The 25,626-nt window shown below is 46.4% G+C and overlaps 1 protein-coding gene across 2 annotated transcripts in view; it reads right to left on the reverse strand.

The window, feature by feature from the left end:
- DESI1 (desumoylating isopeptidase 1) overlaps window positions 1-25,626 on the reverse strand; it is a 378,189-nt gene that overhangs the window by 232,166 nt on the left and 120,397 nt on the right. The window contains exon 1 of one of the 2 annotated variants that reach the window (XM_069652771.1): window positions 3,796-3,966. The exons of the other annotated variant lie outside the window; for it this stretch is intronic. Coding sequence (XP_069508872.1) covers window positions 3,796-3,892 — 97 coding nt within the window. The 5' untranslated portion in view covers window positions 3,893-3,966. Of the gene's footprint in view, window positions 1-3,795; window positions 3,967-25,626 lie in introns of those variants that run through there. 2 annotated transcript variants of the gene reach the window in all.

Consider the following 25,626-nt stretch of genomic DNA (forward strand, 5'->3'; position numbering starts at 1 on the left):
GCACAAGGAAGCAAAGGCAGCCTACATGCATGGTCAACATCGGAGAAACCCCAACCCCAGTTTTAATTGACACGGGAGCATCAGTGTGTGTTTTAGCGGCGGAACATTATGCGGCTCTAACAGGCCCGCCAGTGCTTGAGGGCACCCAAGCAAGAATCTACACCTTTGAGGGAGACACACCCCTACCACTAAAAGGGGAATTTGTGGCGTCAGTCACCCACAGACAGAATGCTATAAAGGCCAGGTTCTTTGTCACGGAAGTGAGCTCCCATTCACTACTAAGCTGTGCGGCCTCAGAGGCGCTGGACATTGTTGATTTCGCCATGTCAGTGTATCTGACAGACATTAATCACATCATGGAACGTTATGCAGACATCTTCAGAGGCGTGGGCACGCTCAAGGGGGGACTACATACGTCTTCACATCAACGTGTCCGTGAGGACAACAGCACTGAAGCACAGGAGAATCCCGTTTCACCTGAAGACGCAAGTCGAACAGGAGTTACACGCTCTCGTGGATATGGACATTATTGCAAAGGTCAAAGGCCCCACCCCATGGGTCTCCCCAATTGTGGTAGCGGCGAAACCCAAACAGCCGGAGGCCGTACGCATTTGTGTCGATATCCGGCTGCCCAACATGGCAATCAGAAAAGAGAGACACTTAACTCCGATGAGACACTTAACGGATGATAAAGTGGGCGAACTCCAGGGTGCCAGAGTATTATCTAAATTGGACCTCCGCTCTGGGTATCATCAGCTGGAGCTACACCCCGAGTCCCGCTATATATTGACTTTCACTACACACAAGGGCCTATATCAGTTCAAAAGGGTTAAGCTTCAGCATCTCGTCAGCTGCCGAAGTTTTCCAAAACGTCATCTGAGGTGCCCTGGCTGGACTTAAAGGAGTCATACATTTAAGCGACGATATCTTGGTTTTTGCTTCCTCAGAAGCGGAACATATGAAGAGACTAGAAAAGACATTGAACAGGATCAAAAACCTAGGCCTCATGTTACATAAAGGTAAATGTGAGCATTGCAAAGACCGAACTGAATTCTTTGGGTTTATTATATTCCACGCAGGGGGCATATCTCCGGACCCAGAGAAAGTGCGGGACATACAAGAGGCAGCGGCCCCAGAAACACCCTCGGAGGGCAGGAGTTTCCTACGTATGGTGAACTACTGTGGTCGGTTCATCCGGGATCTGGCGTCTGTCAGAGCCGTAGAGAGTGCTTACTAGAAGTGATGTCATCTGGGAATGGACCACCAGAGAACAAAGCATTTGAAGACATTAAAGCAGCACTGACGGGCAGTGAAACGATGGCCTTCTTTAATCCCGAGAGAGAGTCAGAGATCGTGGTGGACACCAGCCCGGTAGGACTGGGCGTGGTGCTACTACAGGCAGACACCCAAGGACAGATGCATCCAATTGCGTATGCCAGCAAGGCTCTGACACAGAGAAAATATATTTGCAGAAGCACTAGCCATCCTATGGGGTTGTAAGCACTTCATACTATACATTCTGGGGAAACCTGTGGTGGTCATCATGGACCACAAGCCACTGATCCCAATCATGGCGGGTGGGTCCTCGAAGCCACCCCCTCAGATAGAGCGGTGGATGTTGTCCCTGATCGAATATGGGGTAAAACTACAGTACCGACCCGGTACCAACAAACCCGCTGACTATTTGTCTCGACACCCCGGGTATGGCCGAACTCAAGAGAAACTAGGGGTGATTGAATGTGTAGAAATGGTTTGTCATGTTGTGGAAGCAGCAATGCCCATGGCGTGAACAGTTCAGGAGATAGCGGAAGCTTTGAGAACTGACGAGATGTTTCAAATCATTCAGGCAGCCACGATTGGAAAGGAGTACTGGCCACAACACCAGGAGAGAGATGGGGGCCCAACAAGACATGCAAGCACTATGGAGGGTCCGAAACGATCTCTCTATGTCAGAAGAGGGGCTGATGCTGAGAGGACAGCAGATTGTCATACCTCGCACCTTAGTTGCAAAAGTACTGGAACTAGCCCACAAAGGGCACCAGGGCACGGTGAAAACAAAGGCATGTTTGCAAGCTAAAATATGGTTTCCAGACCTACATGGGCGCGTGGACGAACACGTGAGTCTATGTATTCTGTGTCAGGCTGCCAGCCCTGCAGAGAGGGGACCCACGATACAATCTATGGAAAGGAGCGAACAGCCGTGGGGAACCGTGCATGCAGACTTTGGGTCCACGGGGCGGGGCACGTATTTCCTGGCAGTGGTGGACCAGTGGTCCAGGTACCCCGGAGATTGAGCTGGTGGAGTCTACGACTTGCGATCATACCATACTTGCTCTGGAGAAAATTTTCACCACACATGGTTTTCCGTAAGAACTTTGCTCGGACCATAGCCCGCAGTTTACCAAGTACATGGAGGACCGGGGCATCAGACATCAAAAAGTGACACCCCTCTGGCCAAGGGCCAACAGAAGCGGAAAGGTTTATGTGTACATTAAACAAAATATTCCGAATTTATCTGAATGGAGGAGGGGAGCTACGTCAGAACTTGTTTGAATTCCTTAGGGAGTAAGGGCAACCCCACACCAGTCCACTGGGGTAGCACCTGTGGAGGCACTGTTTAAGCGTTGCCCCAGAGGTCTCATACCTGAGGTGAAGGGAAGAGAACCAGGTATAAATCGACAATGACCGAGTTTGAGAGGAGCGGCAGGCGAGGAATGAGAAAAAGCAGCGGGAGAAATCTACAAGGCAAGGTCATTTCTGTAGGAGACACAGTGTTCGTGCAAAACAGATATCGCGAGGGGAAGATGTCCCTTACGTACGAACCCCAGCCCATGGGGGTTACACATGTCAAAGGATCAATGATAACTGCCGGAGGTACCCGAGCAGGGGTCCAGCCCGATTCCACGACTATTTAAATGGACACCAATGCCTAAGCAGCTGTGGTGGTAATACAAGTTGACCCACGTTGGGTCGTTGCATATTCTTATGTTACTGTTCTGTTTTTCGTTTAAAGAAAAGGAGGAATGTTACGGAGCGTACCAATTAGTTGTACGCCTGCGCGAGCCTCGTTCAGGCTCGCGCATACGTGTTCAATAAAATAGGAATCCAAAGGAGTCATTCGCCACTGGGACCCTGAACCGCATTGACGTGTCTGAGTATTCTTTATGCAGGTGCGTGTGGATGGGCAGTCCTAGTAACCAACAGATTGGACATGGCGGGAGGGGGCGGGGTAGTGGTCCAAAAATCCTTTTCCAAGGCTGTAGAAAAAGCAATAGGAATCATGGAAAATAATCTTTGGCCCAAAGGTAGTAACAATCTGCTTCAGGTTTGCAGTGTTGTGTGTTTCTGTGACTATTCTGGTCGTGTCTGGGTGTATGCAATCACAAACCCAATCCCTGCACAACCGAAATGCTTTTCTCAACGGACAGATGCCCCCAGCCTTTATCGTAACCCCTTGCTCAACTTCTTCACCGGGTCGCTTAGGCATTCCATCACAGGCCATCTTCCCCGACCTCATCTCACCAAAGAGCTCCCCTTTCCTCAGCAAGCTCTTATGTAGTCTGCCGACCTAAGCCATAGAAATGTATCCACGGCCCCCTTTTTCGTCCGTTAAGGCCTACTTTCGCATGAAACCTGACCCCTTCTACTGCTTCTCGTGCAGAGTTCGTTCCGACAACCCCAGCATCCTTCTTCTGGACACATGCCCCATCATCCCCTTGCGTTAGTATAGCCAAAGCCGTGCAGCTTGTACGCAGCCGAAGCGGGAGCACCGATCGGATCGAGTAGTCTCCTTACCGAGCATAACGGAGCTAAGTCGTCGGGCCATTCCCCGTGACAGATCATAAATATACAACTTGACTGGGACTGGTCCGTTAGCTGATGGGGACTCCATGGATGGATGAGCAGGAGAGCAGCAACTACAGGAAGCAGACACACTGAATGACAGGTACAGTGAGACCGAGAACGTGCATTGGTATGCCGACTTGGCCAATCAGAGCACCAGTGCAACGTTAGATTATCCAATCAACGTAGAAGAAGACATGAAACCCCACCCAGACAACAATGACTCCACAAACAGAGGGCAGACGGGAAGAACGTCAAAGCCATAACACGTCCAACTAACCAATAGAAGCAGAAGAGAGATAAGATGACAGGGCACTTATCAATGGAGGCTATTAGGCCACGCCCACAGCAATGACTCGACAACCAGAGGAGGAAAGGTTGACAGACCCCGCCCACGCAGTGACTATTCACAGAAGGAATACGAGTACGGGTCTAATTCAAGGCCCGATATCATCATATAACTATGTTCTGTGGCAAAACCGGGAGTTCTTATTATGCTTCTCCAACTTTAATCCTTGGAGAAAAGCATCCGCGATGAAATCTGTAAAAACCTATCAGTAATACACTACCATTCCCATGAATAACAGGGAAAGCAGTAGTATTAGTGAAACATGTCATGTGACCTTAACAACGAGTTGTGTAGCCAGAGATCTGTACTGCCACATCCCTCTCCCTCGTCCCAGTACTTCCTTCTGTTTTCTTTCATTTCTATAGGGCAGGGGAGAATCCAGCATTGTAAGAAGGGGTGCGGGGGGGATTGGAGTGTTGTGAGCCATTCGCGCCCCCAAACACCCTCCCACCCCGCCCATTAACTTTTCTGATAACATTAGTGGCAGATGGAATTTTCCCACATGCACATTATGATGTCTGGACTCCCAGGCATGGGGGTCCAGGCACTTAGTTGCTGGGGGCAACCCACCCGAAACAGAAATCACCCAGGTGCACCGTGAGCACATGGTCCTATACATGCCAACCCTCCCGACTTTTCGTGAAAAAATATTGCTATTTTTCACGTTCTCCCACCTAAAGTACTTCTAGCCCCAATGCATCCCTATGGGAAAATGTGCAACTCTCGATTTCTCTGATGAAATCTCCCACCCAGGTGAGTTGGAATGTTGGCATGTCTGCGGTCGGATCACAGCACAACAGAGCCAGTGCTGTAGAAAATCCTGCATCTCCATGGCAACATGAGGTGGGCAGTGTTCAGCAATCTTTGGAGCCACGCTCCCTTGGATACCCCACCCACAGATGGCTACAGCCATACAAACAGTGTAAAAATAAAAATATGAAAATACAGCGTGATTGCCCGCCCTTGCACAACTCTGTTCCTGGGATTGGCCAGTGATGATCTTTGTAGCTCCGACCATGCCCATTCCGGTCATCTGTGGGGATGCAAAATATCATACAACACCAGGAGCGCAACATCATTGAGCTCACCAGGCTGAACCCCTCCCACCCCCTCCAAAATGTTAGCTGCGGGCTCGGGGCTTCCATGCCCCTTAACAGTTCAAAGGATCAGGAACATGCTTCTAGGTGCATTTTGTTTCCTCCAAGGCAAATCTATCTGCTTGGCTTGGATGCTCAAGCACTGCCCGTTTACCAGAGTCGCAGCCCCCCTGAGACACACAGGCTGCGCCCCTGATGAACTCAACAACACGTTTCGTTTTTCATCAGCAGCATAGCCTTTCTTATGCATGACAGTGAATTTCCAACTGAAAGACCACCAGTCACCCTGCAAATCTGTGACAGTTAAAGCGAGCAACACAATAAAGCACCCTTTGAAAATGTGTTCATACCCTTAACGTCTAATAGCTTGATATGCTAAAAAGTAAAGCTTGCTTTGATGTCCTTAGCTGAATGTTCTTAAAAACATACATAACAATACGCTGGAGGTTTGCGACAAATCTCCAAACCCAAGGGAGATTTTTATACCTCTTATTGTGTGTCTTAAAGCAATGAAAATAAAGTGGGTACATAGTTTTTTGCCCTTTGCTTAGTATAGTTTTCCATTCAGGATGTAGAAAATAAAAAGGTACACTGATATTATTTTGGCCCAGTATGCTGCTGCTATAAGTATTTTCATGTTGTCATGCTTTACTATGCAATTTGTGGATTTTGCAAGTAAACTCTATAGGAAGTATTATTGTAGGTCTTGACACCCAAAACGTATTTGTTCCAAGTAAAGCGTGGAAGAAGGTGGCCGTGCCCAAATTGCAGAGTGGGTTAAAATCCCTGTTTAGCGCAAGTGTGTGATCCCGGGCAAATAACGTAATCTCACGCTGACTTCAACTGCAAAAATTGGAGTGCTTATAAGTTATTACGCGCATGCCCTTGCGAAGGGCCTGTCATCATCACAATTGGTTACATTTTGAGAGGTCAGTGCACATTTAAGGGGAAAGCCTGCCCTCATCTTGAAAAGGCGACTACATCATTACATGAGGTTACAATTTGAAAGGTCCAAGTCATGCAACATGAGTGTTGTGGACTTCAATGGACAATAAGTCTTATACTTACCCTGCCATATAGCGTACTAAATCGCTTTTTAAAATTATTATATTAGAAGCCACGCCCCCAGAAAAGCATCATCCTACAAAATGGCACACGCGCGCCCCTGCGCACCCATCGTTTGCGAAGTGCCTTTGGAAGTGCCCCGTTAAGCCCGTTAGGCCTGGTGCAAGAGCTGGTAGAAAACAGAGGTAGAATTCACAACTGTTTGCTGTAGCGTGTCCTTTCATAAAGGTATTGTGTTTTTTTTTTGTTTTCCACTGGTCATAGTGGTGTGCTTTGTGCTATCGTAAGTAGGTTACTGCCTCTATAACATTTACTCAAAATGAAGAGGAAAACCCAACATAAAAAAAGACATTGCAGCTGCGGCCTCATATCCTTTAACATGTCGGATGAGCATTTCACGCATTGCAGTGTGAGGATGGACCCGAGGGGCACAAGGTAGGCCGCCAAGTAAAGCAATCAGAAACCACGAGCACAGCTATGGAAGGTTCAGGTAATACAGGAAGCTATGGAGCTCAGGAACAACCAAAAGGCAGTCCGGCCATAAATGCATGCAGAGAGAGTTCCTGGTGTCCTGGTCCGGTGGACGCAACTCATGTATCAACTCAGTTACAGTAGAGTCAGCGTCTAAGTATCCCAAGCCGCAGTCATTTCCAGGAGCAACACAGTATGCGGGGAGGACAGCGGATCCCATAATTCCCCACTACACCGAACAGCAGTCATTTCCTGGAACATCACAGTATGCAGGGAGGACTACAGATCACATAATGCCCCAATACACCGGGTTAGTCCGCACCCGAAGATTGAACAGTAAAAAGGCACGGTTAAACAGACACCACTTACTGTTGTGTGTTTCCCCGAGCCCTCGCGGGTGTCCGTGAGGCCCCCCCCACCCCTGTCACAGACACGTCCGCTCAGTTCGGGCTCCCAGGTCGCTCTGTGCGGCCGGGAAAGCCCTCTTTATTTGTACTGCATGCGGCGGAGTTCAACGTCTCTCCGCCGCGTGCGTGCAACCCTTAAAGGGGCAACATCACACTCCTCCTTTTTCACAACAAACAGAACAGATGAATGAAGGATAACTATCTACCACACAAATAACTTCACAGCAAACATCACCCCGGAGACCCCTTTAATAACAACCACCCTGGTTCGCCGGATCTTCTTGACTCCCACTTACAGTTTCTATTCAAGCACATAGTCGGTGAGACGGGCGAGTTTCCCTCGCCCCGTCCTCTGGGGATATCTCCTGCCAGCATCTCGGGTCGGAGTCTCTTCACCCACCAGCTCACGGGCTGGGGATCCTGGCAGGCTCATGGAGCCCTCGCCCGGTACCTCCACCACTTGCCCGCTGGGTGCCGTCTCATTCCTCGATTCGCCCAGCTGTTTGAAGAAGCTGGTGTTCCTGGTCACAGACACAGTTCCATCAGAGGCGGTCACCATGGACCCCTTCACCGCTACCACGTCCAGGGGCTCCGGCTTGTAGGTCAGGGACAATTATCCTTGAGGGTGCCGGTTCCTCACTAGCACCTCATCCCCGGGAGCCAGCCTCTGAGGTCTCAGTCCTCTCCTGGTGTTCTCTTGCGCCGTCCTTTCACTTCGCTGCCGCTCAACTTGATCATTGTCAATCACTGCGGGCTCCTGTTCCCCGATTTCGGGCAAACGATCTCGTGGACACCTCTGAAACATGGCTTCTGCCGGGGCCACCCCCGTTGGTGGTTCTGTACCCACAAAGGAAATTACACAGGGCCCTCTCCAGGCCTTTGCCCTGCCCCTGGGCAATACAAAACACCTTGTATAGAGTCTGCATCATCCTCTCCGCCTCACCATTCGCTCTTGGGCACAATGGAGTCACTTTGCAGTGGTGCATGCCATACTCCTCCATCAATCCGGCGAAGCTTTCGCCCTGAAAGGATGGGCAGTTATCAGAGCACAACACCCTGGGCAGCCCGTGCGTGGCGAACATTTTCTCAATCGCCACCACCACCATGTCGAATGCCACCGACTCGATGAATTCCACTTCCGGGTATCAGGACCACTCGTCCACCACCACCAGAAAGTGCGTGCCCCTTGATGTGTAGCCAAAGTCGGCGTGGACCACTTCCCACGGCCTTGCTCCTCGTGTCATGGTCTCGATTTCAGGCTCTTTCAGTGCAGGGGATGCCGCCTGGCACCGGACGCATGACGCCACAAATTCTTCCACTCGCCGCTCGAGGTCCAAGAACCAGACCTTCTGGCGTAGGCGTGCTTTGATCTTGGCCACGCCCTGGTGTCCTTGATGGGCCAGAACAATCATCTGTTGCCTCCTGCTCTGTAGGATCACAATGCGGTCTCCTCTCAGCAGTTGTTCAGTCTCTGCGAAGGTCAATTCACCCCGCACCCTCCACAGTTGTTCCAGTGCCCACTTGGCCTCCTGTGTGCTTACCGCCAGAGAGTCTATCACCATCCGCCATGAATCCTGCTGGATGGCTGCCTTGAGCATCCGGAAACAGTCGTCCGCCGCTGAAGCCTGCTCCAGTTCCTTCACTGGTACAGAATTGGGCCTGGTCGCCTCCACCACGAGCCAAACGTGTTCATCAGCCTCTTCCGAACACCTGGACTGCGACCTGCCAGTGTCATCCCGAGGGTGTCTTGAGAGATAGTCTGCGGCATTGTTACTGCCTGGCCTGTACACCAGTGACACCCCGTACTCCAACAGGGCCAGCATCCAGCATTCTATCCTAGCCGGTGGTTTGGGGGACGACCCTGCCAGTATGGGCAACAGTGGTTTACGATCTGTTACCACCGTCACAGGTCGTCCAAGCACGTATAGTCTGAAATGGTGGCAGCCCCACAGCACAGCCAGTGCCTCCCGCTCGATTTGCGATTAGCACTCTTCCATCTCCAACAGTGCCTTACTGGCATATGCGACGGGGCGGACCTCCTGATTCGCATCTTATCTGGGTCAGTACCGCCCCCAGGCCAAACGGGCTAGCGTCCACCACTATTTCCAACTGGAGGGCCGGATCGAAAAATGCCATGATGTCTTCCGCCGCGAGAGCTCCCTTGATATCGTCAAACGCTGCCTGCTCCAGCGGTCCCCACTGCCAGGTCAGGTCCTTCTTAGTGAGGGCCCGGAGGGGCTCAGATGTTGATGCCAAGTTCTTAATGAAACGGCCACAGTATGTGACCATCCCCAGGAAACTTCTCACCTCTGAAACATTCTCCGGGGGCGGGCCTTAACAATGTCCTTCACCTTGCACGGGTCAGGGGACACACCTCCCTCCCTGAAGATAAACCCAAACAACTCAGTCGTCCTCAGGAACTCACACTTGTTGCGGTGTAGAGTGAGACCCAGTGACTGGAGGTGTTCAAATGCCTTTGCCAATTTGACCAGGTGTTCCGCTTCAGACTTGGCAAACACTAGGATATCATCGCTTATGTTTAGTACGCTGTCCAGGTCAGCCAGTGCCCCTCAAATGATGTTCTGAAACACCTCCGCTGCTGAAGACACCCCGAAGCTTAGTTTCTTGTATCGGTATAGGCCACGATGAGCGGTGAAGGTTGTGATCTACCTGACGATATCTGGCACGGAGGTAAGTTTCGAGCAAAACCTGGCACCCTGGAGCTCTGTGATGATGTAGTCTATTGTGGTTGTCAGGTGTGCTCCCTGTTGATGGCCTTATTGGGTAGGCGCATGTCGACACAAATCCGGACAGAGTCTGGTTGTTTCGGCTTTCGGGCAACATTGATTGGTGACACCAATGGTGTTGGGCCCTCCACCTTCTCGATTATGTCCAGTTTAACCAGATTGTCCAATTCCTGGTCCACCAGTTCCCTGAGGTGAAATGGGACCCGTCTGTGTTTGAGGGCAATGGGCTGAACCGAATCATCAATGTGCAACTTCACCGGCTTGCCAGATATTCGCCCAATCCCTTCAAAAAGAGCTTCATACTTCTCCAGTAGTACGTGAATGTCTTCGACAGACTGAATAGGCGAAGGTTTCAATGCCCAACGCTTCTGCACAGCTCAGCAAGGTTTTGCTGTTGACCGGCGTGACGTATAACCGGGCTCTTATCGCTAACCCACCGTGTTTCACATCCGTCTGTCACCATTCATGGCACTGAGCGCACAAGCACCCTTGTTAGAACACACAAAGGCCGCAACTCACACCACCTTCCTTGCAGGCTTGATGTAGATCTCCTTCCCCAGAAACAGTAAAAATGTCCAGTCAAAGGAGCACCAACCAGGAGGTACCACCCACTATGCACAGTTTATTCACCCATGTGGGTAGAAGGCACTACAATTGAGCCAGGTGGGCCCAGGGTTTAATCCAGTAACATAGCAGGCATCCCCTAGATCCTCACCTTACACTTGGTAAAACCCGATGAAAATGAATAAAATTCTCATCAAAAACAACTTCATGTGGTGTTAGCAGCCCTCTGCTGCTGGAGGTTCCAAACATTGTCCCTGGATGGCCCACAGACACTTCAAAACTGAAGCCGCTAACCTTCCTAGGCCCGGTTCACAAAATGGCCACCGACCACGTGGTCTGCATCCTCCCCTTTGGCATTATCAAACTGTGAAACTATCATCATAAGAAAAAAAAAACCCGAAAAAAAACCACGCTGCTGATTTCACCGCCCGGCCCGGGATGCAATCCCGCTTCGTCGCCACTGTTGTGGGTTTCCCCGCGCTCTCACGGGTGTCCGTGAGCGCCCCCCTGTCACAGACTGCACACAGACACAGCTCAGTTCGGGCAAAGGAAGGGGTTGCAACACACCCAGAATCAGGGGGATTGGAAACACCTGCGGAGGGGAGGAGTTGAGGACAGGTTAAAAACAGCATTGAATCAATCCTTGGCTTTGTCTGTTTTTCCATGTTTACCCTACCGGAGGACAGCTAGGAATGTAGGGAGGATCCTGCAGGGTTCCAGTGGGCGTACTAGGACTGAGGTCTAGTCTACGAGGACATCCATACTCCCGTCTCGCTTCATCACGGAACGCCGAGCAGAGGACCAAGAGCTTGGAGCATTTTTATGAACTTGGTTTTGTTTGATTGTGCACGGACTGAGTGTAACCTGAATAAAAGGCACTTTTCTTTCAACTACTTCTCGGCTCCAGCCTGCTACTTAACATGCAGCTATGCCTCTACCTTTGCCCCCAGACAATGATGAAGATTCCACTAAGACTGAACCTTTGTCTGTTCAAGGGCTGAACGAAGAATCGCTTGTCGAATAATTGAAAGCATACTGCACAAAAAGACTCTGGACTCTGTTTGTAGTAGATAGCTAGGTGGATTGCGGTCCTCCGATATACCCGATTTGGTATCTAATGTGGGATGTTACCCTGTCTGTCAGGCAATTGAAGCACATAGTAACTTGAATATGAATATCGATGAAACATTAAAATCCTGTGTTAATGGTGAATATTATACTAAAACTCCAGTGAAAAAAAGATCTCTGGAACGGCAAATTGTTTAAGACCTCCTGTGTTACCAAATGAAGCAAGTTTAATACTGAATTATGTGTTCAATGAAGGAGGCCCCTATTCTTTGAATAGGTCCTATGTACTTAGTCTATTTTCAGATATAGCCTAGTTGAGTTTAATTTCTTCGGCTGATATAAAATTGATTGATTACATTCACTCATATAGATATGACTATGTGAGACTCACTATTCAATCTCCTCTTGTCCGAACACTGATACTTAAGGAAGCTGGCTCACTACAGAAGCCCGGATTTGATGTAACCAATTTTTGTGACTTAAGACAAATGAATATGGAATCTAAAACTAATCCGGTGGGATCTGAAGTAGTGGGAACATCTTCTGTGGCTCCTAGTTTGAATGTGAAGGTGGGGAAATAAAATCAACTGAAGTGCAGGATTGGAGATGGCTTGCTCTATCTATTAGTGAATCCATTGATCAATTGAAAACACTAACCAAACCGCTTTAGCTTTTATGGGAGCCATAGACTAGTGTCATGGAACTCCAGAGGCCATTCTCATTTAGTTATAAACAAAAAGCTTATATCTGAACTGGCTCAATTTGACTTTATTCTACTCCAGGAAACTTGGAGGTAATTTACTTTGGGATGTTTTTGAAGTTAAATGCTTGTTTACAAAGTGTGGCCTTGCCTTGGCATATAAAAAGGTATTTCTATTTCAATGGTTTCCGAATGGCGAATATTAACTTCCATGTTAATAGTGACTTTTCAAAAAGGTCTACAAAGTGGGACCATTAATCTTACGATAATAAATACATATTGGAATGCTTCGGATTATTCTGATATTCAGCTAGCTAAAGTGCTTGAAAATCTGAATTGATTGATGACTGGCTTGACACAAATCATGGGGGCCTAATTAAATTAGCAGGCGATTTGAATGCTGATTGTAATCCAACTGTCTCTGATATGGAATGGGCATTACCCTCTTTGTGTAATTCTAAATAAAAAAGCTTGAGTAAATTATAAAGAGGAGCATTACGGCTGTCTGATGCTAATATCGGGGGTCTTAAACCCATTCCTAATAATAAGTCAACTTGGAAAGCTTGTGGTGAGTCATCAATATTAGATTACAAATTTACTTTTGAACAACTTTGAGAGAACAGGTGATATGGTAGTATGTACAACATGTATTAGTGATAATTCTATGCTCAGTATTAACCTTCCATGGCCTAAGAGTCCAAAATCTTGGGATATATATTGTGAGGCCACGGAAGTTAATGTTAGGGGGAGCAGAGTGAAATGGACTCCCCACTAACATTATGATGCACGATTATAATTTTAACACTCTTGAAAATAAGAAAAATAACTATTCAGTTGATAACTTTAACAATCATCTTGGTTGCATGTTGTAAAAACTCACTAATCACGATTTATCAAAGTAACAACTAAACCTAAACATATATTTGATTTAGTGATTAAACATCGCAAAGCTATATTAAGGAATGAAATTGTAGAGTTTTAAATAAATATGGGCGGGAAGGGTCTATACGTAAATTAAATATTAAAATATCTAAACAGCGATACAAAAATTGCCTTATACATTATTGCTCAGTTTTACATTAAAGAGATAGTGAGAGAATGTTAAAGTCATTGAAAGGATACAACTCGTAGAATTTCTGGTCTTTGATGAACCGCACAGAAGTCACCCAATTACAAATGACTATAAATCCTATAAATGACAATGCCTGGTCAGAGTATTTTGAAAAGTTGTATAAAGTATCGGAGACCGACCTTAACGTAAATCATTTCTGTCTTCTGTATGGCCTTTGGATGTTTCGGTAGCTAATATAACTTAGATATATCACTATCTCTAAAACATCTAAAACTCCCGGACCCAACAACTTGTCTTATGTTATTCTAAAACTTAATGTCTCTATGTGGGCAAGAATATTAAATGTTCTTTTTAGTGATGTAATTACTTATAAGAAAGCTCAAAATTTCCTGGAAGACATCCTATGTTTTATCAATATTTAAAAAAGGTAATCGTCTATGCCCCATGAATTATCGCCCGATTGACCTGATGGACACGGAGTCCAAGATATTTGCCTCTATTGTTCTAGAACACAGTTGCATGGCTAGATCAGAATAGCTTACTTGATTTTAGACAGATCGGCTTTAAAAAAGATATGGGAACTGATCCTGGTGCCCTTCTGATAACTTCTCTCCAGAGAAACGCTTGGGAGAAAGGCAATCAACCCCTATATTTTGCTTCAATGGACCGGTCGATGGCTTTCGACATGGTCGATAGACTAATCCTCTAGAGAAAGCTGATGGAACTTGAAATTGATAAAGGGCAATTAGATTTGTTAATATACATTTATTCAAATACTAAGATGAATGAAGGTCAGACTCAATAATGACAGACTGTCACACCACTGGAGTATCACACAACTCCTTCCTAGCACCGGAAGCCAAATGCAGTTGACCCCTCCCACCTTGGTTGGCACAGTGATTCTGATCGTGATAGACACAGGCATCACGAGGCAGCCAAAGGAGGGGAAGAGGGTTAGGGAGAGGTTGTGGATAGGTAGGGGGAGTTAGGGTAACCGGGAAGTGAACATGGGAAGAAAAACATAACATGCATACATATCCTGTTACACCAATCCTACTAGAATCTAATGAACAGCTAATACCCCTCTTAATTAGGATTTAGCTTTACTCCTGTCTTACTAACCACCCTGGAATCGGCAACAAACAAAAGTACATTGAACGTTATGGATGGCCATAGATAACGTGCAGCCACATACACTTGATGAAACACAAGCAACAACATAAATCTTCATGCCATTTGGCATTCTCTTGAACGTGTATTCTCACCCTCCTGCCTTGTCAGATGGCAAAAGGATACCTTAGACCGTTTAACATAAAGGACTCCATGAACAAGCAAGCAGCCGCAAACAACACAGCAAGTCCCTATGTTGCCTAACAGCGTCTTTCAGTATTCAGTTATTGACCGCACTCGATCTGTGAGCCGCGGCATGCCCCGTGTGTGTTCATGAGTCCCAGATCTGAAGCATGCACATGCGCCTCTCTGCAACCTTACGGCGCTCCGCTTCACGGAACATGAGAGCATTTATGCCAAATTAAGAAACGGTGCGTCTGCACCCAAACAAATGTACATGCCCACTTTAAAACTTGTAAAAGTGGAAGAACACTTAACTGACGCCTGAGGGGGCTTACAGCACCTCCCCAGGCAATGTAGGATACAGCATTGGCGGCCTTGCCGCCGCGTGTGCGCCGATGCCCTGGAGAGGCAGGCGCTCTGGAAACGTCTTCACCGCCGGACCCTGTTCGCCACACAGAAACATAAGCCGATCCAATCCGTACTGAGGGATAGAGCGCTGCAAATCACTGCCGGTGCCAGGTTCCTCCAGTCTCCAGCACCATCATAGAAACCTTCCTCCTCCGACCTGTACCTGCAACCGCAATCAACAACAAGCAGCACAGGCCGGGGAAGAGGCTTAGGAATCCTCCTAATTGACACATCTGCCCCAACTGCCACAGGCCTCACAGGAAATGTAGTCTTTTGCTAATTTTTCTTGTAGCAGCTCTCCTGAGCTGCTTTCTTACGTGCACAGCCCCTTTGTTCCTCATACAGACTAATGTCAAAAGATATAGACACCCTAATGGCCTCAAGCAAGAGTGCATATTGGCTGCAATTCTTTTTTTAAAATGTGTATGTCCCAGAGCTGATAAAGCATTTGAAAACTGCAGTCCAATAGCAGCTAAGCTAGGTTCAACAAGATTAAAAATAGGTCGCCTATGCCGATTAATTTTTATTATTCGGCTGTACGAGAATTGGACTACAGCAACTAATGAAAGATTTTGAGTCTTTAATTTCTGCATTGAAACTTAAATCCATCAAAAACAGTCCTCCTTCAACTTGGTCAAAGAAATAAAAAAATCTCCAAGTTTACTTGGAAATGTGAAGGTATTGGTATATAATCACAGTATGTACTTCGCTATCTTGGTTATTCTTTTTCTGGTACATATTCAAGCAATTTCTTTAAAAATTGTCTAAAGTTGAAGACTGTGTCAGCTTCAAGGCAACTTAGAGTTATAGAACGGAAATATGGAAAATACTCTATGTGGCCCTGTAGGGAGTTTTATTGTTTGAAAGTGATACCACGGCTAGTATATGGCCTGGAATTTTTCCCCTCAGAGTTATCGTTATATCTACAAACTGTTGAGGCACTTGTTTGGAGAAATGTTTTTTTATTTACCAAAATGTATTCTTATTGAACTTATTCGGTATGAATTTGTTTTACAATCCTTGATGAGCTATACGTATTGGAAAAACTGTCTCTGTTGAGAAAATGTATTACTTGCAACATAAAAAAACTAAAATCTTAAAAAGGATGCAGAAACTCTGCTATCGAACCTGGGCTCCTCACTTCAAATGTTGATTGATAATCCAACTAAGATAAAAAAAAATGAACTAGATCAAATGATTGGATGAAGAACAATGCAGTGATCTTGAACTCTAAATTGTATTGCCAAACTGTATCCTTCTGAAAATGGTAACTTATCCTGAATCATATATTGTTAAATATGCTAGTAGATCTTTCAGGAATAGTACTATGCAATATCGTTTCAATGTTTTAAATACACAGATTTTGAATATACGTTATCCAAGTTTGGGAGGATACAAATATTGTAGACATTGCCAAGTGATCGGAGAGAAAGAGACTTTGATGCATTTATTGTTCTTATGTCCTAAGCTGACTTTGCAAAGGATATTATACTTCCCTCAGTTTGTGAATAACATCCATTATCTAGACAAACGACAACTTTGGCATACAATGTTGCATGGTGATTCAATTTCATTGAAAATTAGAGTGAATGCTTTTAAAATAAATATTTGTAATGTTTGAAAAAATGAACCTGTTTTTGATTACTATAGAAAATTGTATTTGTAATTAAATGTAATGTATATGTACGTTTTTGGAATGAATAATTTTAACTGTTAATTTTCTATTCAACTCATCATAATATTTTGTTTTACGCCTTTTAAACTGTGTAAAGGTTTATATAAACCAAAAACAATTAACTATGATAATTATAAGTGATTAAGTTTACACCCTTACAATACAACAGTTTTAATAGGTGTAGGGACAAATTAGTGTACCCTGGTGTGTCAAATTCACAATAATGGGGGTGAGGTGTGTCGACACTCTCCCTCGAACCACAGAAGCCGAATGAAGTCAACCCTCCACCCGTGGTTGGCGCAGGTACCTGATATACAAATTACAGGATACCACGTGGCAGCCAGTGGGGGGGGGAAGAGGGTTAGGGAGAGGTTGTGGACGGGGAGGGGAATATTAGGAACACCGGATAAAGGGTTAGGGAATGCCTAGTTTGGATAGGACTGGGGAAGAGACAGGGAAAAAACCCTACACTATCTAATACCTTCAAAAATACCATAGACCATCGACACAAACTCAGTGACCATTTGAACCCCTTAATATGGGTCCCTAATGCACCTTCCTTGATCACTCATACCCCTAGCACCCCTTGATACAGGCACAGGTTGTCATACAATTGCAGGGATCACATAGAAGCAAGCAAAAATGAAACATACACTTGCGAGGTTTTCCCCAACATGAAAAACATAACACATGGCCCTATGGGCAAGCATTAGCAACACTTACAAACAGAAAACATAAAGTGGCATGGACATGGAGCAGACATAACCATTGTGCTGTTTTTTCCTAAACACACTCTGCATACTCCTATTACAGCACTGATACTCAAATGAAACATGTGTTTCTTTCCAGTGCGAGCACCTCATGCATTGAGAATAAATACTCTGAAAACCATGTGGTGAGAGCATGTTTTCTCTCCGAGCACAATTGCTGGTAACTGTTAACTTCTGAGCCCACTAACAATGCCCATCAAAAGTCATTGCCCTTTCCTTATGCAATATACAACGAGCGACACCAGCGTTTGCACGTGTAACATTGAGAGTCAAAAATCCCTCCCGCACTTATCTTTCGTCCGGGAAGCTCGGAATCCTTCCGGACGTAATCTTGTGTAGCCCGTAGCAGCCGCGCGTGTCCTCCTTCCGCCGCTGCAAGTTCAATGTGCCGGGTCATAGAAAATAAACACCGGCACGGAAACCGTGTGTCCTCTTGTCACTGCTGCCAGTGCACACTGCCTGCTTAAGAAAGGAATCCATACAGGCGCGAGCAGTCTTCCTGAATCCTCCGGCATGGCTTCATCCCGAAAAGCAAAATAAGCCACACCTGCCGTGCACCGTTAGTCCTTGATAAGCCGTTACTAATGAGTGTCAGCTGGCCACACGCACACACAGCAAGAACTACCACATGTCCCAAGGACTGCTGGGAAAGGTAGTTCCTTCCTGGTATACAGTCTTTTCTATGTTCTCCTGAGTCCCTGACACCTCCTCCACCTCCTCCAGCCCATACTCCTAACATGGTGCTCCTCTGCTAGTGGCTCCAATACTCTCACATAGAATTGCATTAGTGCTGCACTGTCCCTCCGCCAGTCTCATATAACTTGATTTGACAGGTACATAGTCTCACCATCTAGTCAGTGCACCAGAGATTCTAGTATAGTGGACTAACTGTGGTAGAACCAGCATTACATTTTCCCCACTGTTGCTCCCAGCCACTGAAGTTGCTTGGGCTGTCCAGCGTACTGCCCCCACACTCTATGTCCGTTATTCTCTGATATCGAGTCTTTCATTGTACACCATCTGCCATTTTCACACTTTCTAGGACCTTCCGAATCTGCAAGAAGTGGGTGTTTTCAAGAAGTGGGTGTTTTCAAACTTAAAGGAGAAAGTGAACAGATTGTAACATTGAATCTGCACTAGAATAGTCTCATTACAATGAGTAATGAAGTTAGATGCCCCTACACTAGTCTGTCACTCCTCCACCGTCTCTCCCAACATTTGAAGGGCGAGCCCCGCCTAAATTGTAGCCTAGGTGCACCCCTGTATGTGCACACTTGCATTTTGTTAGTCAGAGAGGTGAGGGAAGCCTTTCTCCGAAACTAGAGGTTTTAAAGTTTTACTGTGTTTGTTCAGAAAAATGTACTTGTACAAACGCAGTAAAACATTAAAGCCAATTCAAGAAAGACTTTAATCGCCTCTCTGCATATTGTGCTTTAAAATATACTATTTGATAGTTGGTCCCCCACCGCACCATGGGGGGCGGGCAGAACAGTGGGGGCAGAGCCTCCAAGTTTGCCCCGCTTATTTTCTGAAGTGGCCCCTCCCATCACCACTTAGCCCTCCCCCGAAATATAGGTTCCGTTGCGCCCCTGTACAACACCGCCATTCGAAGGACTTAAATATAGGGACTGCATAGATTACTTGTGGTCCTCACTCCCACAGGAATCGTGTTTCCATCATTTTAAAATTTATTCTACGGGTGTAACAGAGCACACACATTTCCTGTGCTCTTTACTAGCCACATGCAGCAGTTTTAAGCACAGTGCTACATATATCATATCAGTCCTGTGTGCCTTTTTTTTTAAAAAAAAACTTTTTTTTCATTTTCAGCAATAAAGAAACATAGTACATACAAAATAATAACTAAGTTGCTAACAAACTACAAAGCGCATCATATAAGAAACTTCAATCAAAGAAAAACAATCACATGTCTATTAAAATCTGTTAACCCCAACACAATTCAACATAGTCAACAAAATAATTGCAATTAACGACCCCACATTCACGACCACAAAAGACCACACAGAACAAAACACAAACACCCACCCCCCACAACAAATTTTGTAGACTTGATACAATCCTAATAAATATCATCGGATTAATCAAAATTCACCCATAAAGATCAATGAAATCCCCCCATTGTTGATGTGCAGCGTAGTTGCAAATCCGCTTTAGCCCTAACTGAGACTCTCCAGACCTTTTCCCATTCAACAGGTGTCAATACTCTACCCAGTTCCTCTGTCCGTGCTAAACTCAATTTTTCCCATGAATCAGTCCACTGCACATACAATTGCATATCTTTCAAAATATCGGATACTGTTCATGATCCACAGCCCAATAGATCGAGAACATCAGATTCCCGCAATAGCGGAGCTTCCATCATTCGAATCCTTTCAGATATCAAACCCACCAACTCACCATACCTCCTTAACTCTGTTTTGTAATCCACATTTTTCTACTAGCCTTTTAAAAGGAGACCATTCCATCCTCTCCCCAAATATCACCAACCTTCAAAATACCCCTACCAATCCAACTTCTCCAATTCAAAGGTCTATTATTAATCTGCAGACCTGGGGTGTGCCAAAGTGAGGCCTCCTTGTAGATAAATAACCCTTGCTCATTTCCCACTATTAGTGACGTCAATGCCTCTTTCGTTGCCAATTATTTTTCCAATGACCTTAATTTCCCAGGCAACTTTCCAAACGAATACAAACACTTAATGTCGTACGGCAAGATTTTTTGCATTTCAATCTGTACCCACCAAGGCATCTGGTTTGGATCACCAACGGAATAGCTAGACACCTTTTTCAAAAGGAAACAATTACAATAATTTTTAAGGATCGGTATCCAAAACCCCCATCCTTGACACTGCGAATCATAATATAACGTGGAATTTTGGCCCTTTTCCCCACTCCCCAAAGAAAATCTTGAAATAATCTATCTAGCGGCTGCAACACCTTCCTTGTGAAAAGTAAGGGCAATGATTGGATAACATACAGGACTTTTGGCAATAAAATCATTTTGATTGCATTAACTTTTTTAACAGGATTTCATTTACAGGCTTCTAGCCTAAGGGTTAAAACCTGCCCTCTGCGAACTTCTTTCCAAAAAGTGGTTGGGATCCAAAGAAAACTCCCTTTAATGCGCAGACCTAGATGATAGTGTGAAAATGAAAGTAGCTAGCAAGCAGCCATAGGAAGTTCACATGGGAAAAAGAAATCCTGCGGTGCGAACAAGTGTGCCTTGTAGCGCATGACATCCAAAGCCCTGGGCTTGCCTGCTCTACCCCACCTTCCTTCCAAAACTACAGCTGGCCGAAGAGCACAATCCACCATGACTGGAATCCAGCGTTTCTACAATTCATCTTCCGGCAATGTTAAAGGTAAACCGCTTTATGCTGCAGGCAGGGACTAGGCTCGGACTGGCCTATACGGCAACAGGATAGCCCCACCCACAGATGCTTACAGCCATAAATTAGAATGAAAATACAGCGTGGCCATACAGATAGACCCCGACCTCCAACAGCTCTTTCACTGGGAATGGCTGAAGTGAGTTTGGGCTTCTCATTTTTGTAGGTTGCCTGTTAACGGTTTTTGTCTGCTTATTACTCATTTCAAGCGCCTATTGTTGCGCCTGTTCAGTTCAAGTGGACAAAAACTGCAACAAGCAGATTCTACAGGAGCATGACTCAGCGTTTTGCAGCTTTCCACAGTCAACGGACATGACACAGCTTAGCCTTGTAATACCCTCGGAGACTACATGCACCCTATCTCTTCCTGTCCAAGGCCATCAGCACTCTAATGCATGGCAGTGTGCTGGGCGCATTAGGGCTCTCAGACCCCACCTCGGAGACAGTCCTCTAGTTTTACCAACTTTTGTAGGTCCTTTACAGTCCACCGCAGTATGTCACCGAAGTTCAGATGTACAAACGTTCTAAAGGTTTTTATTGCTGTTGCCACTGGCGAATATGTTGTGCTGATGTTTATTCTAAAATGTTCCTATGCTAAAGTCTAAAGTACAATCATCTAATTCGAATGGCTGTTGTGACATCATCCAGAGATGATAGCTGCCCACACCGTTGCTTGAGATCTGATTTTTAGGTCTTCACAAACACCCTAAAATGAGAAAATTAGCCCATTTGCTGACCATTTTATTTGTAAATGCGGGGTTCCACTCCCCTTATCGACTCCCCATTGTGAAAAGCCAGAAGGTGTCTCAACCACTAGTCCCTAGGGATCTGTCATCCAGGCGTCCAGGACATGGCCATCGCTTTTGGATCCAGTTCCTGGCGGTGGACCAGTGCGGGAGGATCATCTGGGTGAGGGCTATTCGGGGAGTGGGATTGGACACCAGATGGTGAGACTCAGTATCCCCTTCTTTCTAACACATTTACCCCATCCTATCAAGTAGGATATTTAGGAACTCCAACCACCCACCCCCCTTTACAACACAAACACTGTCAGGGACAGCCCGCTAGGAGAGGAAACGGACTAAAACCCGAGCCGAATACCCGAGGTGCCCCAATACAATGGTCAGGCAAGGTCAGGCAATTACTGACCATCACACACACCCGACTTCCATTAAGCTTCCATGCACGGATAAAAGGCGGAGCACGAGAGCACACTCTGAGCATGGCAAAGCACACCACGAAACAGCAGTTTCAAGATGGCAGTTTACCAAAAGGAGAAAGACAGCGAAACAGAATGGTATTGCAAGGAGGGAGTTCCCTTGAAATTTTCGACAACCAACCGTTGCTTTCATGAACCCTCGAGATTGGAAAGCATAAGACCAGGAAAACAGGCTGAAGAATCCTGCATTGTGTGTCGGAGATACCCAGGGCCCTCCCGTGTCAAGAATCAACGCAGGGAGAATTACCCGCCGTGGTACTGTCCTTGGCTTCAAGAACAAAGCAGCGTCAGTGAAGTCAACACAGCCAGTGAGTTGGAGAGACCGATACAAGACCGGTCTGTGTTGAAGCCAAGGTTGCAAATGGGAACATTGGATGGCGAGGACTGGAACAAACATTGTTTGAAATGTGTGAAAAAGACACAAGTAAAGTTGAACTGCTGATGAGTGATTCAACTTTGAAACGAAGACACAATACCTTTGACAGAGTGGTCCGGCACGACCTGGGTGCTCAATCGAAGGTCTCTCTAAGGTATCCAGCTGAAAAGTGAAAGTATTGTAGAGAATTGTGAATCAAAATGGTCCTGCGACGGGCCAAGCAAAACCCTGCGCACAATCAAAACTCTTCGATGTTGATACAGTAAAGAACATTTGTGTCGTGCGTTCCCCAGTCTGGCACCTGTGGGAGACCGGGCGGGCTTGCTGCCTTTGATTATCCCACCACGTTCTTGACGGTGCGCACAACATGGTCTAGTCTTTTTCATGATGGCCGCCACCGGGAAGTACTTCCATCCAGTTCTCCCGGCGCGTTTCAACCATTGTGCCTGGTCTCGCTGTTGGTTTTAGCGCTGTTACTCCATTGGCTTTGCTAAGCCCTGTTTATTTATTTCTCTCTCTCTATTTTTTTTTTTTTTGGTGCCTAAGCAGTTTTCTTCCCCAACCCAGCTATTTCGGGAGTGGGGTCACTGGCTTGCTTGTTGTTCAAGTAACCTTTGTGGCTTCTTCCCAAGGCACCGGCAGTCAGCTACAGCACCTCAGGTGAGAAGTTGGGGGAGGATTCGGCTCACGAAATGATAGTTTGAAAAGCCTAATACCTACCATTCCGGAGATGGCTACTGCTGAACAAGTGCAGGATTTGGTATCAGCGGTCCAGGGGTTAACCATGGAGGTACAGAACCTAAAAACTAAAAATGATCTTGGAGTATGCAAACTATCCATCGCACATTTTTCCATTAAATGGTTTTCCATCAAATTTGTTCCAACGAAAAAATATGCATCAAATGCATATTTCTTTTGGGGATGAGGGTTACATTTGTTTTTGGTGTGTTTTTAAGGGTTAAAAAAAACAACCCGCCCAAAAAAATGCATTCAATATACCTTTTTTCCATTGGAAATGATTCGATGGTAGTGACCTTCGATGGGGAGAAATACAATTAAAATAAATAATAAAAATAAAAAAGGAAAAAATAAAATTCAAATAGATGGAAAGACCATAAACAGATCTCGGCTCGAGACCACCACCCTTCTGACCTACCGCCCATGGCTTTCTCTTCAGGGAAATATGACAGTTCGCCTAAAAAACTGAAGGAGTTTGTAGAGGCAAGCATGATATACTTTGCTTTTCGGGCCAACGCATACGCCTCTGAACACAGCGTCTGGCAGCAGAAGCAGGATGGCCTGAGCCTGCTCAATTAGCTATATTCCGACGCGGTCTCAGAGAAGAACTCAAAGATGAGCTCGCCAGAATCCCCCATCCATCCTCATTCGCTGAGCTGCTGTCTGCGGTCCTCCAAATTTAGTTTTGACTGGGAGAACGGAAGTCGGAAAAAAAGAAAAAAAAGTAGAGTAGTCCTCAGAACGAACCAACAAGCTACTACTCCACCATCCTCCCATCTTCCCGCAAAGGAGGAACATCGGGGCAGCCTGAGCCCCTCTGACGCCAGAGGAACAGAAACATAGGAGAGATACTGGGCTCTGTATGTATTTTGGGTCCACCAGCCATTTGCTCAGGAATTGACCTGAAATCCCTCCAAGACGCCGACGACCTCGGTCTTAGAGGGGACGGGTTACCGAGGTGAAACTCACAGTCCGGATGTCCCATTAGTAGTCACCCCTTCAGAAAACCCAGAAGATTCGCGAGTTATGGTCAAAGCACTCCAAATGCAGGTCAAGAATCAGAAGGTCGACACCCTCGCCCTCATTGACTGCGGGGTGGCGGGGGACTTTGTAGACACCCTCTTGGCTACCAATCTTGGTATCCCTCGGATCCAAAAGGAGGAAGACCAGAAGGTTGAGGGGGTGGACGGCACTCCACTCAGTTCCGGGCCCATCATCCACTCCACCGAGGCTCTGTTACGCTCACCTGGTATCCACGGGGACGCCACCCGGCCAGTTGGTCATTGGTGCCCTTTTCAATGATTCCCTGGTGTGGTTCTCGGTGGAATTCTTCCTGGAAATGAAGACTATGTTTAGGACTGGACAGCCAAGGTAAGCCTTCCGACCTCCCTTGTGATTTCAGCCCCTCCGGGTTCTCTTCTCACCTTGTTATCAACGTTGGTGGGCTCTCCGTCCTGCTTTCTGGGCAGTGGCACGTCGTCTTTCGTGGGCGTGTGCGGTCCAGTTACTTCACTGACAGCGGCCCAAGTAATGTCTTTCAGGTAGGTCTTATTGCAGTTTATGGAGTTGTTATTCTTGCATGCATTTTCTCTGTTCAATAATGTCTCTGTTTATCTCCCTTAGGTGCGCGGAGCGTCCGTTTGGCGAACTGGGTAGGCTGGTTCTCGCCGGTAAATGATGGTGCACAATAGCGTTATGATGCGGTAAGTAGGCGCTTTGCGCAGCGCGGCAGTGTCTTGTCTTCACTGACCTGTGTTTTCTCTTTTTGTAGGTCGTGGTGTGCTCCCAGCGCGGATGGAGTTCCAGAGCTATACCGGTCGAACCACCACCAGCCAGGCAAGTCTCTAAGCAATTCGTGGTTGAAATGTCTCTACTGCCTTCTTTAATGATGTCTTTCTTCCTTTCTCAGGTCCTTCGATCCGGGTGGCGAACCAGCCACACAAAGCTGCCCAGGAGCTGTGAACAGTGAAGGATGGAGATTGCAGGTAAGATTCTGCTGCTAACGATGTTCTTTGTTGTTTTCTGCAGGTCCAGATCTTGCCAGGCTCGTGAGAAGCTGGACATGGTGAGCGTCACGTTGCTAGTAGCAAAGTAACGCGAAGCGTGTTGTCTTGTTCGGGTGTGGTTTAAATAGTCTCTGCAAAGTAGTCCAGGTAAAGTAGTCCCTAGGCCACCACACCCAAAACACTAACGCATAGCTTGGTTCTAGGAATCAAGCTATGTGGGTGCCTCCATGTTGGATGAAAGCCTGAATTAAGTAGTTCCTTTAGCTGATGTCTTTCCCCGTTTAGGAGCCTGGCCCCAAGAGGGCCTGTGAAGCGGATGCCAGGCCTTATTTGCGATCTGAAGTCTGAT

This window comes from Ambystoma mexicanum, chromosome 3p, assembly GCF_040938575.1.
Source record: "Ambystoma mexicanum isolate Mex_15411 chromosome 3p, UKY_AmexF1_1, whole genome shotgun sequence".
Classification (NCBI taxonomy): domain Eukaryota; kingdom Metazoa; phylum Chordata; class Amphibia; order Caudata; family Ambystomatidae; genus Ambystoma; species Ambystoma mexicanum.